At 36.9% G+C, this 22,750-nt stretch overlaps 1 protein-coding gene across 13 annotated transcripts in view; it reads right to left on the bottom strand.

Moving 5' to 3' along the window:
- SHISAL1 (shisa like 1) overlaps positions 1-22,750 on the bottom strand; it is a 108,224-nt gene that overhangs the window by 56,340 nt on the left and 29,134 nt on the right. For all 13 annotated transcript variants that reach the window (XM_078394198.1, XM_078394191.1, XM_073000846.2 and 10 more), the window contains one exon: positions 3,857-3,956. In XM_078394198.1, the coding sequence (XP_078250324.1) occupies positions 3,857-3,923 (67 nt within the window). In that variant the 5' untranslated portion in view covers positions 3,924-3,956. The remainder of the gene's footprint in view (positions 1-3,856; positions 3,957-22,750) is intronic.

Raw genomic sequence — 22,750 nt, 5'->3', positions numbered from 1 at the left:
TACAAATTAGTTATGTGTATTAGGTATGTGTATACCTAATACACTTCTTTCCCTTCTCTTAAAGGTGGCAGATTTTTGACTGGCCTTATCCACAGGATCAGCACCCATGGTTTCAGTTATCCGCTGCCTGAAAATATGAAATTAAAAAACTCAGAAATATGCACTTCCATGGTGTATTACCAGAACTGGCTACCCGAGAGAACCAGAGACAATGCAAGATATAAGGTTTCCATATCTGCAGCATTTGGCATCCATGGAGGGGGCTTGGAACTGATCCTCTACAGTTATCACAGTCCTACTGTATATTTCACTTCCTCTGATCCTCTGCCAAGGAGCAAAGAAAGTGTTTAATTAGACAATATCCTCAGCTGGCTCTCTTATTAAGCCACCTTATCTTACTGGCAAATGAAAACAGAATGGGCTTTGGTTTATTCCCAGCGATCACACATGCTGGGAATTAACCAAAAGAGAGCAAACCTATCTGCACCAAAAAAAAGTAGAGGCCTCTGATGGGGGCTCATAAAAATACAAGTAGGACCACACTGGGGGTGGACTGGCTCGCTCAAGCAAATGTTGCAAGAGTGAATCAGCCCATCCGTACAGCAGATGAAATGCCCATGTCATCAGTCCTTCAGTTCCACCCAAACAGATATTAAAAAGTCTGTTTTTCCCAAGAGGACACATATGTTTGTATGTATTCTATTATATTTTTGATTTACATAAAGTTGGTTCATATGGGTATGAAGGGATGAGGAGAAACACTAAGTATCCAAAGCTAGTACTATCATGTAAAACATGAAGAAGTCATGGCAAGTAGATCAGTAGGAAGTACTACATCAAATTTCAGGGAGGAGTGACGAAGGCGAGAAAAGAGAATTCTTAGTAATATTTATGAGCACTATGTCCCACCTATCCTACCTTTGTGTCACACAAGCAGTATTTGCACCAGTGATTGAGAACCAGTGTGCCACTCATCCACAGATTCCAGTGAATTTAGTGAGGTTTATTCGAGGTAGCTGGCTGGATAGCTTACTGGTTTAGGTACCTGGCTGCGGAGCCAGAGGCTGGATGTTTCATTCCACTCCTGGAAAAAGCCAGTCCGGGTGGCTTTGGGTAAGTTGCACAGTTCCAGTATGCCCCAGAAGAAGGGAAAGGTAAACCACTTCTCTATATTTTGTACCAAGCAAACCCCAGAAAGGGTCACCATAATTTCAAATTGACTTTATGGATTATTATTATTATTATTATTATTATTATTATTATTATTATTATTATTATTATTATTATTATTATTATTATTATTATTATTATTATTATTATTAAAGTAAGCAGACATAAGGTTGAAGTCTTTCAGCATTAACTTAGAGGAAGAGTAGCATGCTCCTTAGAAAGCTGCACACTGGTTAAATTTTATGACACAACAAAATTAAACTCTAAACCATTATAATGAAATTATACTCTATGAGTACGAGTAATGAAATTATACTCAATGAAATTACACTCTAAAGCATTATAATGAATTAGGTTACAATCAATATGAAATTAAGCCCTTTGAACTCTCACTGATTTTTAATGTCAGAGATATAATCATACATTTAATTTTCCCATTTAAGTCAATGGGATAAAGTGGTTAAGTTATTTGGACCCCAAGAGATAAATTCAAGCAACTGGAAAATTCATATATCTCATCCTTAGAAAAATGAAATATTTTTGAAAGCACAGTTATATTGCAAGACAAAGGATACCTGTTTGGAAATAAAATGTAAATAATTTACATTTTTAAAAAACTCAATGATCATTTTACAAACATTCAAACGTGATTACAATAATTAAACAGTACCATAACAATTCAATAATGTAAATAATAACACATTGTTTGTGTCGAATCTCCTGCAACATTGTAAGATGCAAAGAATGTTCATTCCTTTGTTCTGAAGAACAACTTTGTGTTACTTACAAGGATAGATAGTACCCACATTACCTTTCATGTACAAGTTCACCCTATGAAACCTAATAGTTTTATAGACACTCTGTCTTTGTTTGTTCCCTAATAGTTTCACAAAGGGAGAAATGGGAACAATTTTTATAACCTTGAGTACTCAAGAGAACAGGCATACAACATGATCATTTGAGAGAGATGCACACACAAAAAAATAAATGAAAGTTTTCTTTTTCAATGTACCAGGAAACTGGAAATGTAGAAAGGACTGGATCCACTACCTGGGTTTGCTGCACAGATGCTCAGCCACTGAATTGGGTACTCACAATTCAGAGCATCTCAAGCTGTGTACTATACTTGTATTTTGCAAGTTCAACTCACACCTTTCCCCAAATGGATGCTGTCTTAATGTTCTGGACTATGATTCCCATTACCACCAGTCTCCATGGCCATGTAATTTAATAGATTTGTAGAGCATCAAATTGAGAAAGGCTGGATCTCATAGTCACGGTGAAAATTTTGTTTTCAATGAACTCTAAATTTCTTTGGATGACATTGTGACAGGAGAAGAACAGTGCAGGAAATATCTCATATAGTAAGAAGAAGAAGAAGTATGAAATGTGGACAACATACTTGTGACCAGCCCTAACCAGGCTAATCCCCTTAAAGTGCCCTTTACTTTCACTAGACTTGCCTTAAGCCCAAATTATAAAAGCCCAAGGGGTTTTAAATTTATTTTAAATTTATTTATTGAAATATAGCAACTGTTACATTCATCATACATGCCAACTTTCCCACACCAGACTTTGCTCTCTCTGATACAAAGTATTTCTCTTTTACAACCCACTCTAAAAACCCAACCTCCCTCCTTGGAAAACAAACTAACTCTCTGTTAACTCCCTCCTCAGGAAAACAAGATAAGCCATTCCTTCTTCTCTACTGGTTCTCCCCCTGCCTTCTCTCATCCAATAAGCTCCTTTCTGATGGTGCCAGGTAGATCTGGAGATAGTTCCGTCACAATACTGCTGACAGTGCTTTGAAATAATGATGTATCAGTGAAAAGATATTCATTCATTCATTCATTCATTCACTCATTCTTTATTTATTTATTTATTTATTTATTTATTTATTTATTCATTCATTCATTCATTCATTCATTCATTCATTCATTCATTTAATATCCCGCCTATCTGGCTGATTGCCTTGTGTGCTCTGCAGTCATAAAGCTGTACTGGGTTGTTGTAAAGCAATTTCCAAACCACTGGAAAAGGGACAGAAGAAAATATTTCTGTTCTAGTGGAATTCTGTAAGACTTTAAAATAACTGCCAGAATTCTGCTGGGGATTCTGTATTTGTGTAAACTAAGGTGGCAAATTGCCATTAATTAACAAATCATGGCTCACATTCCTTGTCATATGCCAGTTGTGAGAAAAAGAATGTGAGTGGCAATTTAATAATCAGAAGCAATTCATGCAACTACCCTTATGCCAGCATAAATTCTCAACAGGATTCTGGCAATCAGATTTTGCTACAAGACTTTATGAAATAATGTTTCTCCCCCTTAGCCAAACCACATTTCATTTGTTGCAAATTATCTTGAAAGAGAGAACTAATAAATACACTTTGGAAATCCTCAGCCCTACAGCCTGAGAATTTGTGGTGTAAGAAAACAGCAGGGGATCTTCCTGTGAAGGGGTATCAATAGTCATTTCACACTGGCTTTTTAGTTGCTAAAATTTTTATATTAAAATACTGTACTGAATTCCCCATGTTTTGCACATTTGTTTATGCCAAAGAAATGTATTTAAGGTACCATATGGTTCTTTGTTGTTTCTGTAAGAAAAGACTACATGCCACTGCGCTTTTAGAATTTAACACGTCAATCCTCCCCTAAATAAGTGAGAAAACAACCCTTACCTGCTGGCAAGAGCAAGTAGAAGACAACGATCAGCGTATTTAAGGACTGTAGACCACAACTTGTCATCGTTTTGTTTTCATTGATCTGTCTGAAAATTACCTGGTTAAAAAAACAAAATGCTGGTGTTAAAGGCTATAGGTGATTTGTACCCAGTGTATTTAACCAAACAAAGATTTAAGCACTACTCAAAATGAAAGTGGAAAGGGGTTTTGATTCAGCAGGCCCTTTTACATACACCTGTGTTAGGCTGGCAAAATTAATGCTACTGAGCATGATCCACTGTGATATGCATAATATTTGATTGGGTACCTTCTTCTTTGCCAAGAAATAGCATTCACAGGTACTGCAAACTGGGCTGGGCAACAACAGTCTCAGGGCACAGAACTGCTTGCTGTGCATCTGATCAGAATAGCTGAACTGGCATAACTGAAATCTATATTTTGTCATCTTGGTATTTGTAGTTGTGTGTTCATTTTCCAATGGTTGGCACAGTTTGTCAGTTAGAGTGTCTCCTAATGTCAGGAACTAGAGTCTTAAGTGTTTCAGGTCACAAAGGGTCAGACAAAAAGATCCTTCCTTTAATCCTTGCCCATTTCATCATTATAGTCGCTGAGCTCAGACCCAAACCAGCTGGTGAATATGTCAAGATACAGGAACAATATATAATCTATTTAGGGGGTCAATTATAGGGCAGTAGAATATGGGATTTCTACCTATGCCACCTTTAACATTCTCCTTCTCCTAGCTATTTTTTCTTACCTCTTATAGTTCTCTTCTACAGCTTATTCACAGCAATTAAAGCCTCCTGTCTATCCTCTTTCTTCATAAAACCATGGCAAGTTTAAACATTTCATTCTAAGGGGGCTCAAAAATGTTGGGCCAGTTCCTTGACATTCAAACTGTTTCTTCCAGACCTCACCCTGACAGATTGTGAACATTTTTAAAAAGTAAGAAGCCAAAACACGCGCACACACAAAAATGATACATAGTATTTTGGAAGTAAAAATGGCAAGTAATATTTTGCTCTTACTCTTCCCCACAAAAAAACTGAAAATTAATCCAAAAGATCATTTAAATCTCTCTCCACTCCCAAGGTGCTTATTCAAATTGTAGCTCAAGATACCGAAGCAGGAAATTGTATTAAATTTGCTTTTACTGTAATGTACCACATGAGCTGACAATTATGTATTATGATACGGATAACTTAATGTCTATATAATGCATTTTAGGTGCTTCACATCTATTATTTCAACAATATCTACAAAGCCCTTCCAAGTATTACCATGATACAGCAAATGGGAAAAGCACAGATTAAAACAGCAACTTATCTACTTATTTTCTGGCCAAGGCAAGGTTTAAATTCAAGGACACCCTTATTAATACCCTATGCTCTTATGCCTAGAAATGCCACAGAGCATGTAGAGCACCAGGGCAGCATGATGGCATGCTGGACAAGGAGCAGGGAGGCTCAGGTTCAAAGGTTAACTGGGTCATAAAACCCAACAGCTAACCTTGGGTCCACTGGGAAATTTGTAGCTATTCTCTGTGAGTTTCTGTACTTCTAGTGCATAGCACCATTCTCTTCCTCTGAGTGGATCTGTAGTACAGGTTTATTTTGATATACCTTTAATTGCCATGGCTTCCTCCTAAAGAATACTGGGATTTGTAGTCTAGTCAGGTAAAGAGACTTCTCTGCTAGAAAGCCCTGCTTGGCACACTCTCCTGAACAACAGCAGATAATTCTCAGTGCCTCACCAAACCACAAATCCCAGGAGTTTCTTCTGTACAACCATGAAACTGAAAACGGCATCATACTCTTATAATTGTGTGGTGTGGATTCAGGCTCTCCCTTTTCCTCTCTCTGTCCTTCCCCCCACAACACAATGAATCTAACCTCACAAGGAACCATGTGTGTCACCATGGGTTCCTTGAAAGAAAGCTGGAACATGAATATAATAAACACTAATAACAAACATCCAAGCTTTTATGGTCTGGGACTCCACAGCAGAGCATGCCAGGACCAGTGGGAAAAGGAAAGGGACAAGACCACTGCTGGGTGGAAAAGGTGGAGTTTTTTGCATCCTTGCATGCTGCCTCCCAGTCACTGTTTGAATGACTGGGAGGGACTTTCCTGGGCCGGGGTGATTGTGTATCCAGCAGTAATCAATCCCTCTTGCTTCTAAATTCAAAGAGAGACACACACACCCCTCTCTGCTGAATGTTTCTTTCTCTCTCTTTAGTCTGTTGAAAGCAGCCTGGTTGTTTAGCTTGCCACTGACCTGTTCACAACTGTAAGTAATGAAGCAGTTTTATTTTCCCCCCTACAAATCCCTGAGAGTGGGCTATTGAGACTGTAAGTGCCAGTTAATGAGAAATGGATGGCTTATCTGGGGAACTTGTAGCTATTCTCTGTGAGTTTCTGTACTTCTACTGCATAGAAAAAGGAATTTTAACTGAAATTCAAACTCTGCAACAAAAGAAGGGAGGAGGGTTGGGGGATTGGTTCAGAAAATAGTTCAGTTACTTCTAAACGGGGGGGGGGGGGGAGAGAATGTGAGATGGATGGTTTGCCCACAAGTAATTATCTAAGAACACAAGTAATTGAAAACAATTAAGCATCTGTTTTCAGTTTCTGAGCCTAAAGAAGTCCAGAATCAAAATGTTGATTGGCCAATTTATGTTAGCTCCCTATGAAGCACTGATACAGTACTTTTCTAATTATACTAGCTGACCCCTTTACAAGCCTGTAAGTAATCTCAAGTAATAGACAACGAACATCAGAAAACCAAAAAAGAAAAGAAAAGAAAAGAAAGAAATCATTAATCCATTTTCCAAAGTAGGAAGTGGAATGTTACTTATTAGGGACATGTCACTACGATTCTTATTGTTATTATTCTACTACAAATGACAGAATTCTCCATTCTGGGAATTCTACCTCACACCTAAATTCTTCTGTCTCAGCTTTGGCCATTTTGCCTTGGGTGACCATGCTGGGAGTCTAGCCTCGTAACAGAGTTTAGTCTTCATACAATATTGCTCTCAGTTTTTCTGGCACCTTCAAACATCCTCACCACACTCATGTATACATCCAAGAGAGGGAAAGGATTCTCATCAAATTGCTTTTGTCTGGAATGAACAAGCAAAGCCCCCCTTTTTTGTCATACATTTCACACCCAATCAGCTTTCAACCTCTGACCTTTATGTTGTTATCCCGCCTATTCTAACATCTTTAAGCATGCACTCCTCATAATATGACTGCAAAACTAACTCTTAGATCATGCAACTCTGTATTGAGGCCATGGCGTTCATCTGTCTAGCTTGTACTATGATGCATTAGGTCAAATTATTAGTTGCCAATATATTTGAGTCTTAGGGCACTGCCATCCCACCTGAAAGTCTGCCAGGAGAAACTACATGTTGTTTTTTATTTGTGAGCAACACAAGAATTACATAAAGGGATGCTCTGAAAAAAAGAGAAAAAATCACAAGCAAAACATAATTTGCATCTTCAAGTGTGCCAAGTGGTTGGGTTCATAATTGTTTGAAAGGGAGAGAAGCCAGAACCAGAACTACTTAGAAGCCAACCCTTCTTACTTGGAAGCTTCTCTTCCTAATGACAGTTGTGTGAGGGCCAATATGTGTCACTCATAGGGAGCGTTTCCAACACAAAATTACTCAAAGTGGAAGACAACCAACCACCAACATCAACAGCACACACAAGTGGCCTAATAAAAGCAAGCAATAACAAATATATAAATACTGATTTCTAAAAAAAGACAGCAGGCGTACTGAAAATGGGCTTTACAAGTCTTCTGTAAACATGGTCTTAACTAGCTGACAGAACACTGAAGAGAAGTAGATGGCCTGAAGTGTTGTTTAGATTCTCAACCTTGAGCCTCCAGATGTTCTTGGACTTCAGCTCCCAGAAATCCTGGCTAGCAGAGGTGGTGATGAAGGTTTCTGGGAGTTGTAGTCCAAGAACATCTGGAGGCCCTAGGTTGAGGACCATTGGTCTAGAACACTCTATACTTCAGACTGTGCCATCTAACTGATGAAGAATCCACTCTTATATATGTTCCCAAAGAATACAGCACATGTCTGCTATCCTGGAATGAGATGGTTTGTGTAAAAGCTCAGTTGTGATTATTCAAACCAAATTAATCAATGACAAATGTGGGGAGTTGCCTTCTCTCTAATATCATTCCATTTCATGTTATTTCAGTACCATAATGGTACAGATGTCATGCTGGGGCAATGGCATTATTTGGAAGGAACCAGCATTTTAACCGAAATCAGATCCTCCAGTCATTAGCTCAGTGATTTAGGCCTCTGGCTGCAGAGCTAGAGGTTGGGAGTTCAATCCCCCACTTTGCCCCGTTGACAGCGGCTGGACCTGATGATCCATAGGATTCCTTCCAGCTCTGCAATTCTAAGATGATGATGATGATCCAAAGTGGCATGGAATTGAGTTCTGGGAACACCAGGCACATACTTCTCCTGGAACATCAGAATGATGGCATTCTGAGTAAAGGATGAAGTTCAGACTTGTCTGCTCCCTTCTTCCCTTTTCCCGTATGGCTACAAAAGGAAGTGAAGAACATTTCACTTCCAGATTTAACAAACCCTAATTACTCATTTTGTTTGAGGCAACAAATGCAGTTGGTATTCACTACCGTTATAGAAGCAAACCAGGATCAAAAGCTTAAATTTGAAGTCTGATTAATTTTTTCTTGAAAATATCTTTGCCTGGTTGACTGCATGCAGTACTTAGATTCAAGCTTGATTATTTGAACTCTTAGCTTATCTGGAATGACCTGAATTGCTTTCCCCCCCCTTTTATATATATAGAACCCCTTTTCTTCCTACTTTATCCTCATGACAGCAACCCTTTTAAGTTAGGTAAGGTTAGCATTAGTGATGGGTCTACGGTTAGTACAATGTTGACTCTGGATCAGAGCACTTCAGGATTAAAATGGAATTTCCTGTCATAAACTGTGTCTTGTAACCAACAGGTGAAAAGGAAAACTGACACTACCTGAAACAAAACAATGAATTAATGAATTGCAAATGCTGCTAGGAAAGTTGCCCTTGAACTGAAAACTATATTTTATCTTGGAAAAAAGACTAACATTCTTCAAAACCAATCTATTTTTCTTCCCTAAAACGGAACCCTCCCAGATCCTGAATTCACAATAGTATGCACCAACAATATGCACCTTTTGACTTGCAGATGGAAAGCATGCTATGAGTCATCCATAAAATAAACATAACATAGCCATGTATATTATTCAGCCCAATTAGTTTTCAATTAGGAAGCTTCTTCTCCATGGAAATGTCCACTTATTTGTGTACAGTATTTAATAGATGGACTTTAATTCTGCATTTCAGTTCAGTTGTACCAACTGGATGACAACATAGCAGAGGACATAACCATTCCATTTTCATGTACACATGAAATACGGTACTCAGGCCCCTTCCTGGCCTCAGCATACAAGGACAAAACAAGCAAACCAGAGTTTGGAAAAAATATTATTTTTTGACTCCAATTCCATAGCCAGCATGGCTCTGGGAATACGCTGGGAGTTGTACCCCAAAAAGACAGCTTTCCATTGTTGAAGCAAGCAGAGATGCTCTGTACAGAACTATGTTTCTCCAGCTTCTTAAACCCATGCCCTCTTTTGTTAAACAAGAAAAATCTTACACGTCCTTTTCAAACCTGCCTTCCACAATAACCTTGTTTGAAATTTAAAATAATGTGACTAAACACAAATCAAAACATTTGTAATTTTCAAAACACTCCATCTTTAAATCATTTTTTTACACTTGAAGAACACTGTTGTGTACCACAAAATTATGTAGCAAGCGTCATATAAAAAAGTGGTAGATACATTCTCCGCCCCATTTATTTTCTAAATAAAAAATAGGTACAGTGGTGCCTCGCTTGATGATGTTAATTTGTTCCAGCAAAATTGCTGTAGAGTGAAAACATCGCCAAACGAAATTTAAAAAGCCACTGAAACGCATTGAAAACCATTCAATGCGTTCCAATGGGCTGAATACCTGCTCGTCCAGCGAAGATTCTCCATACGGCGGACATTTTCGGTTCCTGTAAAGTGAGGAATCCATCCTAGAAAACAGCGAGGGGCCATTTTCTTCAGCCGGTGGCCATTTTGAAACCCGACAATCAGCTCTTTGCTGATTGCCGTAAAGCAAAAATCGGTTCCCGAAGCAGGGAACCGATCATCGTTAAACAAAAAAAACCCATTTAAACCATTGTTTTGCAATCGCAAAAACTTAATCGTACAGCGATTTCCTCATTAAGCAAGGCAATCATTAAGCAAGACACCACTGTATATAATAAAATTTGCAATGCTTTTTTTTCAAACTTTGCCTTGAAATAATTATATGCCTACGGGAAGAAGGATGTTCTGGTTAAAAGCCACTGGTCCAGGATAACCAGAATTTTTATCAAAAAATAAATACTCTCAGACTGAAGAATTGAGGGGTATGCCTTGCAATTCCAATTCAGATTATAGTCTGACAGAGGGCCACAGCTCCACGAAACACATATTCAGTAACCTGCAACGTTTGGGGCAGCAAAAGGTATGATTCTTGGATGTGACTTCCGCTTACACAGATAAATAAACCTCCTCTTTGGGAGGCTGTTGTTTGTTACTAGCCACCAAACTAATGAGGTCTTTGTCAAATGTGACACCGTCTGGACTGAATTATATCAGAGTGTCTGCGTCACGACCCGGTATGGACTGAAATGTTTCATTTGCGGAAACAGAAAACCAGCTGTTTTCTGTAGGCCTTGGCCTTTTAAAAACACTACCCCTTTTCAGTTAAGTAACTGATGGAATATAATTAACATGACAAAATTATAGTCATCCCTACACAACCCCCAGGTCCAGAGCCAGTTTTTTTTAAACAGGTCACAGTGAGCAATGGAAAGCAAATGCCCAGACCAGCACTGCAAGCCGCCTAGAGTGGCCGTAAGACCAGATAGGCAGGATATAAATAGAATAAATAAATTAAATAAATAAATAAAGTTCGTATTTTTATTATCACTATTCTTATTTTTCATGTTATGATTGATTGAAACTGGTATTTGGGACGAGGAGTTTGGGACTTCTTTGTCTTTGTACACCACACGGTTTACTGTTTATCACTAATTTGACAGTTAAGAAGTTACACAAACAAACAAATATTTCCTCTCATGTACAGCTCTCCATCAGCCTGTTTCACTGTCTCCAGTGCCAAAGCAGGGTGCTTCTGGTCTCAAGCACAAAAGTGATAAACTGCTTGCCTTTATTGCTTTGTACTTTTCTGTATCCCACCAGCATTCTTGTTCAGTTGATTTCCATCTCATGTTCTGGTACTTGACGAAAGGAAGGCATGTCTATGCATATTTTAGAAATGCAGGCATTTTTGGTTGTGGGCATTTTTAAAATTTATATGTGGTTTCACACACATTTCTTCATCCCAAAATACATTGCAAGCTCAGCAAATGTACAGATTTCTGAAGTATGGTATGCTCCATTCCGCTGTCAGCCCTGGAAAGTAAGAAGTGAATGTTTTCATTTGGAAATATGAATCCATTTGAAATCCTTTCCATTCTTACTTTCTCCATGGGCAGTATTGTGGGCGTCCCTGTGCAGAGACATGCACACTTTTCACATGAAAGGAAGAGTAGGATTAGGTCCTTAATGACTTGGCTTCCCAAAGAGTGTGATCTAGATACACTGCCAAGATTGAAACAGACTGATTTAGGGCCATCACTGGTGCTGAATGAGGAATACGAAAACTACTGGGGGCCACATGCTCTAGTAAAGAAACACTATGAGAGGAGATATATATTGAAGGAACATGCTATTCAGAGCCATAGCCAACTCCTGTGACAATTTGGACGATACTCCTTCTGGGAGATCCTCTCATATACAGAAAGGGAACTGTCATATGAAACTGGGAGCAGCTTGTACCTTTTCCAGCAACTACTGTCCCTTGAAGAAATAGCCCAATAGAATTAATGTGCATGTGTGGAGGGAGAGAAACTGCACACAACATCAAGAGAAATGAAATAATAATTTTAAATCTCCCACAAAAGTGGGTACCCTTTATGGACTTGTCTACAACAAAATAACAATGCTATAATCAAAGAAACCACTGAGCTGAGCAGATGGCCAAAAGGAGAGAGAGCTGCTGCATATTTTCCCCTCTGCTGAGAAAAGTTGGCATCGTTCAGTCTCCATTTCAGTGAACTGCACTTCACTCCACAGTCCCCAAAATTTTCACTTCTTGATTTGAATGGATCGCCACTGAGATTGTTAACATGCAGCAGCAGTTACTGGTTGAACCAGGAAGGCACCTCAAGACATTATTTTGCCAGAGGTGAAGAAGAAGAAGGATTCCCTTCCCATTCCATCTACTAAAGCTAATGGACAGCAATGGAATCATTCTTCCACATTAACTATGGAACATCATCCTCTGCTGCCTCTTAAAGCAGCAGGCTTGCTTAGGGAACTGCTTGATACAACGGCACTTTGAGTCAGCCCCTCTTATAAGTTGATTTCCTAGCAATTTTTTTGTTGTGGTTGGATGTGGTTGGATTTGGCTCATACATATAGCAATTTAAAGTTCTGCGTAAGATTAAGAAGTTTCACGGTTGCAACTTCCTGTTTGCCTTCAGTTCTCACCCTTTCTGCCTCTACTCCAGAACAAAAAACTAATTACTGCATGCCACTAGGGGAGCAGATACTATAAATTAAAATCTGTACTCCTTTGTCAAGCAAGACAAACCAGAGGTGCCATGTAATGACAGACTAAAACTTCCCAACTCGATATAAAATGACATAAAAGGGTAAAAAAAAATAGTGGGGAACAAAAGAATGATAGATTTTCTCCAATTCTGACAGGTACATGAGGAAAGTGGTAAAAGAGTTAAAAATGAAAATGATGCAAAAAAAAAGACAGGGGTGTAACTTTTGCATTTCTCTTGGCCTTCTTACTAACTTAAGAAGAAATATCACCCAGCTTTTTCTTGCAATATTCCAAGGACAAAGAGTCAATACACAAACAGGGGCAGGTGAAACCTTTATTAGACCACTAAAAATAAACAAAAATTTAAAAATCACTAACTTTTGACACATACTAGTCTTCATCAGGTTGTGCAGCAATATATTGTGGGTAGTGCAGGGGAAAAAACTTATGAAAGCCACAAAAGTCACGACAATGTTTTTGCCAGGTTTGCTTCTTAACAATTACCTACAAAAAGCAAGTTGCAAATACAAATCAGGAGGGTAGTTTTTAAATTCCACCCTTAGTAGTCCTTAGTTGCATTGTCTTTCTCAAGTCCTTAACAAAGGGCTGCCAGGTATGCAGCATTTCTCCCTTCCCTACCACCTTCCTTTGAAACTCAAGGGTCCTATATGTCTGGGTCTAGTTAATTTGCCTGAGGTGCATGTCATGGGCTCCTGGCTAAGGTAAAAGGCAGATTGAAAACCCTCACAAGCTAAGAGTTCACTCTTAAGTCACTAGAGGACACAGTTTCTCATTTACTACGCCATGTTTCTCCCTCACTATATTACTAGGATGAGAAGACACAATGTGGAGCAGCTCCTTTGAATGTATATGTATTCACATTTACTCTTTATTTGTTAGTACAGAACTGTGTTCTACCCTATCCCAGAGGTTAGGGGAATGTATTGCTTTCAATAATTGGGAAAAAGAAACCTATCCAAAAAACAGACCTTGCTTTTCTCCCTGTCCCCATAAAGGCACCTTGTCACCCCAAAGCTGAGTGAAACAATGTGATGGCACTGAACATAGAAAGGCTGGGGAGACTATGAGCGGCCAGTCGCATGTTGTAGCGCAGGCACAGAAATCATTGTTGCCCTGCATCTGAATAGACTTTAAGTTATGGATTGATATAAATGACATAGAACGGCTGGATAGCTCAGTGAGTTAGATATGTTGGGCATTTGATTCCCTACTTTGTCTCCCATGAGAAGATGCAGCCTGTGTAGTCTTGGGCAAGCTGCATAGTCCCCAAAAAGTGCTCCCTGAAAAAGTGACTGGTAAATTATTTGTAAGTATACCTAGAAAACACTAGAAAGCATTGCCATGAATCAGAATCAATTTGATGACACATATTTATTATTATACATTGCATGTATTGACATGTAAGTATGCATGCACAAGTGCCCTATCTACAGGGTAACTGGTGTGCAGAAGTGGTTTTAACATATAATCTCCCTTGCTGGATTAGAGAAAATGTACGTTTGCTAAATATAATTTTATAATCATTACCCTTTTGAAACAGAGAACTAATTTCTCTCATACACAACTAGGACAACTGAACAAGATGCACTGGCTTGGAAAAAGCAAAGCAGTATCCTTTTGAAATGGTTGTGGCAAACTATTAAATTTCCAGCCCTGAAGAATAATAAACTGACAAAGCTATCATAAGCTTGGAAACATTTTCAGATATGAAAGCAACTCCAGTTCTAAAGCTCCCAGAAGGAATCACAAGGAAGCTGTTATCTACTACCAGTGGGTATTTTATTTTTTAAAAGAAAACATTATTGTTCTTGTCTTTATAAAAAGTGTCAGATTGTCTGTAATAACTTCCCTATCTTAAACCCCGTTCACAAGGGGCTACTTCCAATGAAAGCTATTATAAACTGTGCTCAGTTGGAGACATGAGATGGAATAACTTCAGAAGAACTAATAAAATCCTTCACAAGGAAGTCAAGAAGCAATCCAAGCTGGAACATCTGCAATTTTCTTCTTTCTAGCTGCATCTCCTGGACAATTACAGAACAAACACACGGCATGCTCCCCAAGGACAAAGCAGCTGAGACCCATGCATGGAAGAGCTCTGGATATTTGCTGCCTGCTGCCGAAATGACAGGGTCATTCAGAATCCAAACAGTCCTCATTTTTCATGTGAGGAAAAAAGCCTCCAGCATTCCTATAAATAGAAGATAACAAAAGTCGTAACTAATGCCAAATAGAATTTGAAGGAGAACCCAATAGGACAGTGGTGGCATCCCCCCCACACCTTGTGCCTTCTCTAGTAGTTATGGTGGGGGAATATGGTGGGATGGGGAAAAAGATATATGTTCACTAGGTTGTTGGGGTAAAGTATTGTATGTTTTGAGTTTAAATGTTAGTCTGTTTTTGTTAGTTTGTTGGGTTGAGGGGTTGCACACGGGGCCTGTTAGGAGGAGAGATCTTAAACTCAAATGGGTAAAAGAATAAGACTAGACACTTTAAACGTGAAAGGCCTGGGATCAATAGTGAAAAGAAGAAGAATAGAAGCATTATTGAAGAAAAATAAGGTGAACACTGCCTTTCTGCAAGAGACTCATCAGGCAGAAGATGGAGTCAACGAATTTAAGATGAACAATATAGACATTTATGAGAAAAATTGGAACATCTAAATCTAGAGGTGTGGCAATCATAATTTTTAAAAATTGTGAAGGTATAGTGAAACAGATAGTAAAAGACTGTAATGGTAGATTTATAATAATACAGGTTAAAAAGGGTTTGGAAGAATATAGTTTGGTTAATGTGCATGCACCTAATAATTAACAAAGAGATTTTAACTATATGGTTATTAGAGAAATGGAGAAGGTAAAGAAGGGTTATGTTATTATTGCAGGGGATTTTAATATGGTTATGGATAAGATAAAGGATAAAAGTTTTTATGATTGCAATGATGTTCTTCAAAGAAACAGTACATTGAGCAAGAAGGTAAAAAATAATCAATTGAAGTATATTTGGAGGGTAATGAAAGGTGATGAAAGAAGATATACTTATTTTTCAGCAGTATATAATAGTTACTGTAGAGTAGATGTTATATTCGCATCTCAAGATTTAACTCCTAAGATAGTTAATACTGAGATTAATTCCATAAAAATAACAGATCATGCTTTGACGTAAATGGAGACTGAGATTTAAAAAGATTATGAAAAGTCTAAAAGGTGGAGAATGGATATTAATATACTCCAGTACCCAGAGGTAAGAGAAAAGATAAAGAAAGAATGGTTAGAATTATGGACAATAAATGAAGCAGGAGGTACAAAATTAGGCCTGTTGCAGGACACAATGAAAGCAATAAGGGAATCCTGTAAATTGAAAAAAATTAAGAAGAAAAACACGAAAAAATTAGAAGAAGACTTGAGAAATTTGGAAATCAATTTTTTAAAGAAAGAGATAGAATGATATTGGCAGAAATTCAGGAAAAGAGAAAGGAACTAGAAAACTTAGAAATAGAGAACTTAGAAAAAGAATCATTAACAATTCTTATCACAAAACCCAACAAGGATTTAACAGATGTGGGATCTTATAGGCCTATTGAAGAGGAATCTTTTTGAACTTAGCAATAAAAACTCATAATTATTAGGTAGAATGTGCAAAAATAGAAGATTAAAAACACATTGGGGTAATTAAAGATAGATCAGGTAATAGGTGTAATATAAAAGATAAATTGAAGGTTTTTCAAGAATTTTATCAGAAATTATATAAAGGAAATAATGTACTGAAAGGAAATATAGAAAATTATATAAATGAGAATTTAAAAACTAAATTATTGGAATCTGGTAAAACAATACTAGAAGAAGAGCTTAAAGAAGAAGAAATTGCTGAAGTTATTAAGAAATTGAGGAATTGTAAAACACCAGGCCCTGATGGTTTGGGTCCAGAATATTATAAACATCTTAGTTTCTTATTGATACCTAAGATAAAAATGTGTTATAATAAAATATTGGAAGGGGAGACAATGCCATCTTCTTGGAAACATTCATTAACGATTCTTATCCCAAAACCCAACAGGGATTTAACAGATCTGGGATCTTATAGGCCTATATTTCTAATAAATCAAGATGCTAAGATTTTTGCTGCTATATTATCAAATTGATTATATAGATTTATAACAAATTATATTAAAGAGGATCAATGTAGCTTTGTAAAGGGTAGACAAATGGATAATTTAACTAGGCAAGTTTTGAATATTATATATGACGTAGAAAAGGAAAAAACAAAGGCAACTGTTTTGACATATTTAAGGCCTTTGATTGTGTGGAATGGCCAACATTAAAGCTGCTTATAAAGGTTGTAGATTCGGTAGAAGATTTATAGGGGTTATAGAGCAATTATATTTAGATAATACTTCAGAAGTAATAGTTAATTATGGTTTAACAGAGCGGATTTTTCTAGGCTGAGGTACAAGATAAGGCTGTCCACTTTCACCAATACTGTTTTGTATGGTTATAGAACTGTTAGCTAATGCAATAAGAAATGATGAATTGATTAAAGAATTAGGTAAAAATGATACAATTAAGATTAATTAATTTGCTGATGATTCATTATTGACAATTAAAAAACCCTTAGAAAGTATGGATAAAATTAAAAATCATTTAGAAAAATTTGGGGAAATAACAGGACTAACAATTAACTGGCAAAAACACAAATAATGATGTTTAATTATAATAAATATGAACCAGAAATGTTTTTAAATAAATATGGTTTTAAAATGTGTAATGATATTAAATATTTAGGTATAAATATAGTTAAAGTGACTCAAAAATTAAAGGAGCAAAATTTTAATAAATTAAAAGGTGATATTAAAGATAAATTGCAGGAGTATTCTAAATTGAAACTATTGTGATTTGGGAGAATCACTATGACCAAAATGAAAATATTACCGAAAATTACTTTCTTATTCAGGATGCTCCCAATACAATTAAATATTGGCAGGGATTAATTAATTGATTTTGTTATCAAGGGAAAAATCAAGAATAAATAAAAGATATTGGTATGAAGCTCAAAAAATGGATGTCTAGGTATTCCTAATATAAAAAATTATTATATAGAGAATCAGTTAAGATTTATTGGAGATATTCATTTGGTGGGATATGGAATCCCCAGAAATAAATGGGAATATTGAAAAATATTTGTTTAATGTAGTAAGAAGAAATATAATAAATCAGGTGAACGACCCTTTTTTAAAGAAACATGTGAACGACCCTTTTTTAAAGAAACATGTTAAATAAAAAGAAGTTATGTCTCTTTACTTCACCACTAAAATTAGTGACCAAAATAGAAAATTTCCCAGCAAACTTGAAACTTGAAGGTTTTAGCTGATTTGTTTAAGGACAAAAAAGTTGCCAGAATGAAGGATTGGATGACTAAAATGAGATCAAAGGATCAGATTATAGTTAAACTTCACACAAATAAACTAACATGGTATAATTATATCCAATTAGATAGTTGGACAAATGAATAGTTGAAAACTAATGGCAAATGTAGAGAATGTACTAAATGCGAACAATTCCTATCATCACATGAAGAAATGCAGAAAGATGCTTTGAGGAAGGGAGTAGAAAGTAGAATTTATAACCTAATTTTGGAACAAGAGGAAAAAAAAACAGAAATAGGTTTCAATTCAATTTGGGAACATGATTTAAAGACAGAAATTAAAACAGAGTATTGGACAAAAATTTGGAAGATGAGAGTTTTAAGATTAATGTCAGTAAGAATAAAGGAAAATTTTGTAAAAATTAGTTTAAGGTAGTACATGACTCCAGCGAAATTGAATATAATAAATTCAGACTATTCTAAGGCCTGTTGGAGATGTGATGAAGAAATTGGCATGTATTATCATATGTGGTGGGAGTGTAAATGGATTTTGGAAACTAATTTTTAAAGAAATATGTGATATATTTCAAAAATATATCAAATCAATTCTAAAATTGCTTTGTTGCCAATTTTTGATAAGATAGAACTTAATTATTGTTCAAAGGAATTGATTGCCAATTTTATGACAAGTGCTAGAATATTAATAGCTAGATTCTGGAAAGATAAAAATGATATTAAATTAGAAGATTAGTATAATGAAGTATGGGACATTGCATTGAAGGATAAATTGATTACTGAACTTAAGATGAAAAGAGGGGAAATAAGTTCACATTTTTTGTTGTTGGGGTAGATTTATTGAATTTGTATTAGTGAAAGGAAAGGGGAAAGCCTCTAAACAATTAATACAATTTTATAAAAGAGGTTTGTATTAAAAGTACAAACCTCTTTTATAAAATTGTATTAATTGTTTAGAGGCTTTCCCCTTTCCTTTCACTAATACAAATTCAATAAATCTACCCCAACAACAAAAAAAAAGTATTGTATTAAAAGTATTGCTCCAAAGGGTCCCGTGGGTATGAGGGTGCACTATGGTTTAGATTGTAATTGTAAGTTTTTTTTAATTATTGTATTTGTTTTTGTTTCACAAATTTAAAAACAAAATAAATTTTAATATAACAATGCCAACTTCTATTTTGGCAGCTAATACATATATACAGCTAAAACCCAACACTGACATATACTCTTTACCAATTCCTCTTTGAATCAATGTGTATGTAAGTTCTATTGATTCTGATTGTCTACTGTAGTTGGGGCTAACAATTGGATTTAGCCTGTAGTCCCTGAAAATAAGGAAATATGGCTCAGGGTTGCTGCATATAAGAAACAGGAGGATAGTGAAGAGACAGTTCTCTCTTTTAAAAGACCTAGAATTCTGTCCCTTCAGTGCTGCCTGTAGACTGTACTGCAATGGATGCAGCTGAATGGGTTGAGGCTGAACCCGGACAAGACGGAGGTCTTGAGGGTGGGTGGCCCTTCCATTAGCGGTATAGGTGACTCCCTCTCTTTTTGGGGGGATGACCCTTACCGCAAAGAATGAGGTCCGCAGCTTGGGGATACATCTGGACCCGGTGCTTACCATGGAAACCCAGGTGGTGTCCGTGGTCCGTTCTGCCTATTTTCATCTATGGTGGATTGCCCAGCTGCGACCATATCTTGATGGGGGGGCTCTCACTACTCTAGTCCAAGCGCTCATAATCTCGAGATTAGACCACTGTAATGCACTCTACGTGAGGCTGCCTTTGAGGTTGATGCGGAAACTTCAGATGGTCCAGAATGCAGCAGCCAGGCTTCTTAGAGTGGTCGAAATGACCAGATAGGCGGGGTATGTATAAATAAATAAATAAATAAATAAATAAATAAATAAATAAATAAATAAATAAATAAATAAATAAATAAATAAATAAATAAATACTTAGTGGGGTGAGAAAATATCAGTATATCTCCCCCACTCTGACTGCCTTGCACTGGTTGCCCATCCGTTTCCACATTGACTTCAAAGTGCTAATGATTGCTTACAAAGCCCTCAACGGTTTGGGACCTCAATATTTGGCAGATTGTCTTCTCCCATCCAGATCTACCCGAATCACCCAACATAGCCAGCAGGGACGGCTGAGGGGCCTGACGCTGAGGGAGGCCCGGAAGGAAAAAACAAGAAACTGGGCCTTCTCAGCGGTGGCCCCTCAGCTGTGGAACACTCTCCCAAATGAAATTCGGCTGACACCCTTGCTGGGTGTATTCAAAAGCCAGTTAAAAACTTGGCTTTTCAAGCAGGCCTTCCCTCCAGTCAATTAAGTGATTTCTGTTTTATTATTATTTTTTCTCTTGAGTCATGCCATCTTGGTATTGTGTTGTATGTAACTAATTGTTATAATTGCACTTTTGATGATTTTACATATGGTATACTGTTTGTGTTTTATCTATGTAAGCCGCCCTGAGTAGACATTATCTAGAGCGGCAGGGTAAAAATCAACTAACTAACTAACTAACTAACTAACTAACTAACTAACTAACTAACTAAATAAATAAATAAATAAATAAATAAATAAATAAACAAATAAACAAATAAATAAATAAATAAGATCCTTGCCTGTGTTATGCTACACATATGTCACATAGCCCCATGTGAGCTAGATCTTTTAGCATAGCGTACATGGAGCTACCATACTACTTTCCATCCAAGCATGCAACTTTTCAGTTTCTTCTTCTTCTAAAGTAATAGTCATGCCATCTCAGACCTTTCTCTGGAATAGGTTTGTGAACATATTGTGAGCATATTGCAGGCAATTTAGACACTTTTATGTTAGGCTGATATCAGTAATAAAGAGATGAGAATATCAGTGCCATTGAAATATTTAACATGGGCTGACTGGTGCCTCCACTTGCAGTTAGACACTTCTAAGAACTGGCCTGAGACCAGGTTCTGAATACAGCTGGACTCTTCCATTGATATTTATTCTTGCATCATCAATGTTTAAAAAGTCAAATCAATAAACAACAAACCATCCTAGCAATCAATTAAACAAACAACCCTAAACAAACAAACAAGTAACTAATGGGTTCAAATAGCATTTAGTTCACAGGCATTTCTAGACTACCATTTTATTGAGACCTCAGCCTTCCTCATTCACTGAAATTCTCAGGATATCTACGTGCTGTTAGCTCTCTTTTGCTTTTGCTTTGTTTCTCTATGAAGAAAAAAACATTACAGACAGAAAGATGGAAAAGCTACACCATGTCATTTGACTATGAGGGTCAAGGGCTCCCATGCCAGAAGAAATCCCTTATTTTTCTGGAAATTATATCAAAGCTAAGAAGACTGTTTGCAGTCAGCTAATGGCTAACTGGCCAATTTCTGCTGGTTGTTACGATCCTTGATGGGGTGGGGAAAACCAGAATGATTTTGGTTTCATCATTTTGAATGAGCAAGAGTGCCTACTTAGAGTAAAAGGAAACAGATTAATTAACACATTAATTGTTAATGGATTTATAGTATGAGCTCTTGTTTTGTTAACTTTAATATAGGTTAGTAAATCCACTGAAGTGGAAAAGAATCCAATTTTTTAAAAAAATAAACAGACAACATAGGATTGAAAGTAGGCTCTGCATGGTTTATATTACTTAGGATCAAACTTCCCACTTCACAACCCTTCAACTTAAGAGATGGAGGCTAAAGTACTTACACAAGCACCTATCTGCTAGAAACATGCAGATCTTAAGACCCCCATGTAAACGCTACAGTTTTAGTAATTGCCTTGTTAATAGGAGCCCCATGAAGTACACTCATATTTCCCCTTGGGCTTATGACAACCCTGGAAGTCAGCCCAATGTTGTTATGACAGAATGTAAATCATCCATAGCAGAGATGGCAAAACATATACAGAGGAAGGAATTGAGTCAAAATATACAGTATAACTGAAGTCACTCTATAAATTATTACACTGTGAAAGAATCAACCATGCAGAAAATGTGTGCATTTTATATGTAAGGAACAGATGCCTTATGAGTGTGAACTTTTTCTCCCCTGGCTTCATCCACATTCCTCTACATCCCAGCTTCTACAGGAATACTTTATTTAGCAAAGTGAGTTTTAGGTGTGTTTTTTAAAAAAAATCAGGCTGCAATCTGGAAAATTTTGTCTGCCAGTCAGGCATGAGCTGCTCTTGCCAAAGGGGCCCTCTTCACCTTCCACTCATAATAACTCTTACTTGAGATGCATTACACTGTTTTCCAGCCATATCCTTCCCACCAAAACATAGGGATTTTGAATGCTCATAAATACACCAAGGATTTACACCAGACCACTGCAAAATTGCAGAATCTTATATAAACTAAACTTTCAAAAGCGGTTGAATGTGTGTTTTGATTGGGCAGAAGCAGCAAAACATGGTGACATCAATCATTCAAAGCAAACTTTTAAAACTCATTCATAACACTAATTTTGCAATGAGAGTTCTAAATTGTGGTCTTTGGGGTAGATTCTCCATGCAAAATTTCATATGAATAAGACAAATCTTCCTTGTTTTATTACCGTTGGCATTCTTTCTGTAAGATGCTTTAAAAGCCTCAAAGTTCAAAGGGGTTCCTGAGGCTCCCTAATAAAGATGATTGAAAAAAACTAAAGCTGATTTGGAGTGGAAACCAGTGTGTAATCCTTCCAGCATGCCTGTTCATATGTAAAAGAGGATATAATA

The sequence above is a fragment of the Pogona vitticeps genome, chromosome 5 (genome assembly GCF_051106095.1).
Source record: "Pogona vitticeps strain Pit_001003342236 chromosome 5, PviZW2.1, whole genome shotgun sequence".
Classification (NCBI taxonomy): domain Eukaryota; kingdom Metazoa; phylum Chordata; class Lepidosauria; order Squamata; family Agamidae; genus Pogona; species Pogona vitticeps.
Note: the sequence above shows the minus strand (reverse complement) of the source record. Positions and strands in the feature narration are given on the sequence as shown.